The 5,108-nt window shown below is 44.6% G+C and overlaps 1 protein-coding gene across 2 annotated transcripts; it reads right to left on the bottom strand.

Annotated features, from left to right (window-relative positions):
- Positions 1–2,210: 2,210 nt before the first annotated feature.
- On the bottom strand, positions 2,211–4,838 carry LOC143269091 (uncharacterized). 2 transcript variants are annotated; one of them, XM_076553765.1, is made up of 2 exons: positions 4,657–4,838; positions 2,211–3,839 (listed from the first exon to the last, which is right to left on the bottom strand). In XM_076553765.1, exons 1-2 carry the CDS (start codon positions 4,812–4,814, stop codon positions 3,584–3,586), a joined length of 414 nt encoding a protein of 137 aa, XP_076409880.1. In that variant the 5' UTR covers positions 4,815–4,838; the 3' UTR covers positions 2,211–3,583. The 2 variants fall into 2 exon arrangements, with proteins under 2 accessions (XP_076409880.1, XP_076409881.1); XM_076553766.1 differs by having other exon boundaries at positions 2,222–3,452.
- Positions 4,839–5,108: the final 270 nt, after the last annotated feature.

The raw sequence follows: 5,108 nt of genomic DNA, 5'->3' as shown, positions 1-5,108 counted from the left end.
AGAAATGCATTTTTAAGTATTTTTCTCAAGCAGATTGTATTTATGTATGTTTATATAATGTATAATATTTATATATAAAAAATAGTAACGATAAGCTCCCACTTTAATATGGCATAGGACCAACCATCTAATAGGGATGATAATACCAACAATGGGCCAACCCTTTATATACATCACTTTGCAATCAGTAAAATGCCCTATAGCCATGCCCACAGGCCAGTCTTATGACAGCAATATTTCAGTTGAGATTCTCACTTCCCAGGTATGTCAATGACAATACAGATCAGAGAGCTGAGAGACACCATGAAGCACTCTCTACTTCACAGGAAATGTTATTATCAATGAATGATGGGAAAATACTAAAATTTTACTTATTACAATTAAAAATTAATCATTAAAAATTGAAATATAAATTGTACATAGCAATTTAAAAATATCTTGTGAATATATTTAACACTATATAGACATCATATTGTAATCAATTACCTTTCTATCATACTCACTTCTACACGCTCTGGATAAATATCATAAAATAAAACTTTAATTGTGTTTTTTCTATTTAATTTAATATTTTTAATATTTTGAGAATTTCATGTATTGATGCTTAAATCAAAAATAATTTTATTTTAAATAAAATATATTGTTTCAAGGTTTTATACTTTTCTAGATTTTACATTTTAATAATACATCTCAATTTCAAAACCACTTGTTGTGTCCTTGTTTTACTAGAAATTATTTAAATGTTCTGAGTTCTATCCATAGGTATGTTTAAAAATACAATATTATCTATAAAATCCTGGACATATATCAGGTGTCATGGATTATATTTACAGATGCACTATGATGATAATTAAAACTTTGGAAAAATTAGTCAATTGGTAAATTAACTTAAACACATTTTATAGGGTAAACATAGGGTAATAATAATATAGGGTAATTTCAGGGTAAATAATTAATTAAAGAACAGAATATAGTAATAAATTTTTAAATGAAGATCTATTGAATAAGCCCATGTACTTAACCTTGTAATTAATTTACTGATGCATGGGCATATTAAAGTTGACTAGAATTTTTGTTTTCCAGTTGCTGATGGATAGCACTTAGATGTTCTGAGGATTTGGAAAGTGGATTTCCATTGACTTCATGTAGGACACTAAAAACTGACAGAATATTTTGCAATGTAGATGGGCAACTTTCTCAGTGTTGTGATTGGATCTGCCTCCTAAGTTGTTCAGTATTCAAAATTTAGGACAAATTGGCTATGTACAGAGAACCTTTATTTACATTGCAACCAAAATGCAACCACCGATGTAGGAAAAGAGGTCTAGGAAATTAAAAACATATTATTTTTACTTTCTCTTTTGCTAAGGAAACAAAGACACTTAGGGATCAAAAGTACCTCTGAGTTGACTAACCACAGGTTGCTGCTGTGGAATGAAGATTGTTAATTTTCTTTTCCTCAGGATCAGAATATGAGATGCTTTTAGGTGTTAAGAAACAGAGTCATGGAAATGAGGTGGTTACTCATTTATGCCAAGCGGAAACCTGTGTCTCATGTCTAATTGCTCCATTGACTTCAAGTGGTCTGCAAACAGTCATCCACTTCTGAAATGTTTAATGCTTCCAAAATTTCTAAGCTGAACATTGGCAATAAAGAGTTTTCAAGGAATTCATAACATGATTCTTATCAATTGCATCTTTTACAATGACATCCTAGGTAATGATTCACAAGGTTACACTGACTCAGAAAGTTCTTGGTTCATGGTTCTCTTGTTTTCTTGGAAAATGTGAGAGAAAAAAAATGGAGCCATGGAGTAATTATATTACATCCAGGAAATACTGTTCTGTATTTTATTCATGAACGTTATCACTGTTTGGTGTCTTTAGTTATATAATGATTATTACCAGCTCTTTGATATTTATACAACCTTTCATAAAGATCTTTTATTGGCCCAGCTCCAAACTCATAAGTATTTATATTTCTACCATTTTTCAAGGAATATATTCATATTTATTCAATTGAAAATCTTTTAGGATATAAGTAAGGTTTCACTATATTCTGCTTGACCCTTCTAAAATAAATCTTATTTTCACTTCAGAAAGCTGAAAAAATAGTTTACTTTTGTGTTCTGGAGGTTGTTCATGAAAGTGTTTGTTCTTAGTTGTATAAAGTTCTGAAAGACCCCCGGCTGAGATCTTTCTCCGGGAGAGACCCCAAACCCAGGGAACACACCGAAACCACAGATCAGATGCAAAAGCAAGAGGGTTTATTTAGACCAGGTACCTGGGGCGAAGTCTCTTGGAGGACTTGCGCACCTTCTTAGGGCAAGGGGGACTTTTTATGGGATCCCAGGGGCAGAGGCGCGGTTACAGAAGCGAGAAGCATAGTTACAGGGTCCCTATTGGTTGTTTCAAAGAAAGCCAGGGTGAACTTGGGGTCGTATGTGTGTGGCTGATTTGGCCTTGTCCAGGCCAGCTGCTTATTCCTCAAGGCCAGGGGCCCGCCATAAAATATCAACTGTCTTACTCCCAAGGCTGCTGACCACAGTTATCTCTCTCAAGGCTGGCCATAGCTATCTCTGTCAAGGCCGGGTAGCTGGCTATGGCTGTGAACTCCTGTTTTTCTGATTCCTGCAGAATGGCGTTTCTAAGGCCAAGTTATTGGGGGGGCATAACATCGGCCCAACGCCCCATATCCTCATAATGGAGCGGGGGTCTTTCATTCCCCCATTTTCTTTTGTACCAAATGAAATCTTTCATTTTAGGATGGAGAATAAGGGGTTAGCTCTATCTCTGACTGTCTGAGCCTCTGATATTGCTGGGTTAGGATCAAAGCCTGGGCAACAGAAACCTTATCCTTGATGAATTGCACCAATCTGTTGAGGATGTATGACCCAAACAATAAAATGAGCAGGAGGACGATTAGGGGGCCCATAATGGTGGAGACAAGGGTCGTAAACCATGGTGACCTTTGGAACTATCTTTTAAATCTTTTCTGTTGAGCATGGCTACTTGGAGCTGTCTGAATTGGCCGGTCTCTATAAGGGCTGCAGTCCCTGTATCTACCCCAGCAGCTATTTTGTTTATGGTAATTTTTTCCAGTAACAGGGCCAGCGTCAGGGAAACAGGCTCTCTGGTGATGTCCCTCCTTATGTCAGGAGGACTATTAGGGGGATCAAGGGGACCCCCGGGTGAGTCTTATCTTTAGTGGGTTTGGAGAGCGTTGAACTAGATGTCTCGGTGCCCTCAGCTTCGTCGGGTTCCTTGGCAGTCTTTACATGTGACGTGTGGACCCAAGCCGCTGTCCCGTCAACCTCGGCTCTAGGTTCCTAGATTGATGGCGTCGGACCCAGACAGAGTCCCCAATCTTGAATGGGTGAGGCACCACCGGGCGGTTCAGTTGTTCCCGGCAGGCAGGGGTTTTTACACCGTCTTTTGCATCAGTTGGAGGGCTGGGAAAGATGTCATCCAGGAATTTCTTGGTTACCACGTTAGCGGTCTTTTTTCTTGGTAGGCAAGGCCTCTGTCCATCTATGATGTAAGCTTGTCGCTCAGGGCTCCATTCCGCCCCCATTTTCTTTTGTTAGTTCCTGGTCCTCCGGGCTTCCGCCATCCGGAGGGCCTGGGTCAGCGCGATCAGCTCTGCCTTTTGGGCCGATGTTCCAGGTGGCAGTGGTGAGGTCCAAACTATCTCCGATTCGGTGGTGACGGCTGCTCCGGCCCTCCGTTCTCCTTCTTGGAGGAAGCTGTTCCCATCCATGAACCAGGCAGCAGGGTTGCGGGGTTGAGGGAGACAACTGGTCTGCACACCATTCGATCTGAGGGCTGCTGGACCAGAGCTTTTACCGCATGGGAGGATAACACAGTTAATGGCTGTCCCAAAGTCAGTTTCCCTGCATCCTTGAGCAAAACAGCAATGGCTACCACATGTAGACAGGGGGGCGGGCCATCCTGCAGCTACCGGGCTTTCATGGCCCCAATCTCTGTACCAGCATTCCTTTTGCAAAGCCTGAGTTCTCGTCCACGAACAGTTCAAAGGGCTAGGACTTGTAGGGGGGTCCCTTTGGGTCCTGTCCAGATGCCAGCTGAACCTTTTTCTCGGTGGTCCTTTGATACCTCCTGTTACCTGTGGCCCCCTGGACCAAAGCTGTGCGGTCATTGAGAGAGCCTCCGGTATGGGTCAGGACTGAATGTTGAGCCCCGGTGTCCACTAGGAAGGTCACTGGCTGCCCCCCCATCTTGAGAGTTATCCTAGGTCGGGGGGAGGGGGTCTCCTGGCCTTGACTTTTCCAATCCTCTAGATTGAGGACCCTTGGCTTAGGTCTCCGAGACCCTTGAGGCTTTTTTTTTGATCAGTCACGAGCCCAATGTCCTCTCTGTTTACAGTAAGCACTTTGTCTTTGTCAAGCAGTGTTCTTTTTTTTTTTTGATCTCCCGTCCTAACTTCCTAACTCCCTCTCTGACCTGTCCCTGAGACATTACAGTGGCCAGGACTTTTTTGTTTGTTTTTCCTCTCCCTCCGTGTCTCTCTAAGTCCTTTTTTTTAAAAACGCGCTGCCGGCGTCTCTTTCTGGTAACCTGAGCCCAATCGGTAGGGGGTTAGAGCCCCTGGAGACCCGCTAAGAGCAACTGGCCAGAGATGTAGGTGTTCCCTACCTTCGCTGCTTTGTCCCGCCTTCCTCGTAGGCGACCGGCAATTGGGGAGGAAGCAGGAACTCATCCTCCGCTGTTTGGGGGCCGCTGCAGGAGCCGCCGGTCCCTCCGGCGCTGTCGGGGGGGTTGTAACACTCGGGGCGGGGTGACTCGGCGTCCATGGGTGACGCCGCCCCCTAGTCACCTTCCCCATATTGGGCCGGAGCCGGTCGTGGCACATCGCTGTGGGTCGCCGGCCAGGGGGCGGTCCCTCGCCGACCCCATCCCCGGCCCCGCCTGCGTGTCCCTGCCACATCCCGTGTCCGCCTGCGCCGCCGCTGCCGACTGCGCCGCTCGGCCGCCCTCCGCGCTATCCACCGCCCCTCCGAGCGAGCGGCTGTGGGGCGTTGCCGGGACCGAGGCCGCCTGCGCCGCCGCAGGCTCCCCGCCACCCGGGTCCGGCTGGTCGCCGGCCC

The sequence above is a fragment of the Peromyscus maniculatus genome, chromosome 17 (genome assembly GCF_049852395.1).
Source record: "Peromyscus maniculatus bairdii isolate BWxNUB_F1_BW_parent chromosome 17, HU_Pman_BW_mat_3.1, whole genome shotgun sequence".
In the NCBI taxonomy this organism is placed as follows: domain Eukaryota; kingdom Metazoa; phylum Chordata; class Mammalia; order Rodentia; family Cricetidae; genus Peromyscus; species Peromyscus maniculatus.
This window is presented reverse-complemented; position numbering and strand designations above follow the sequence as displayed.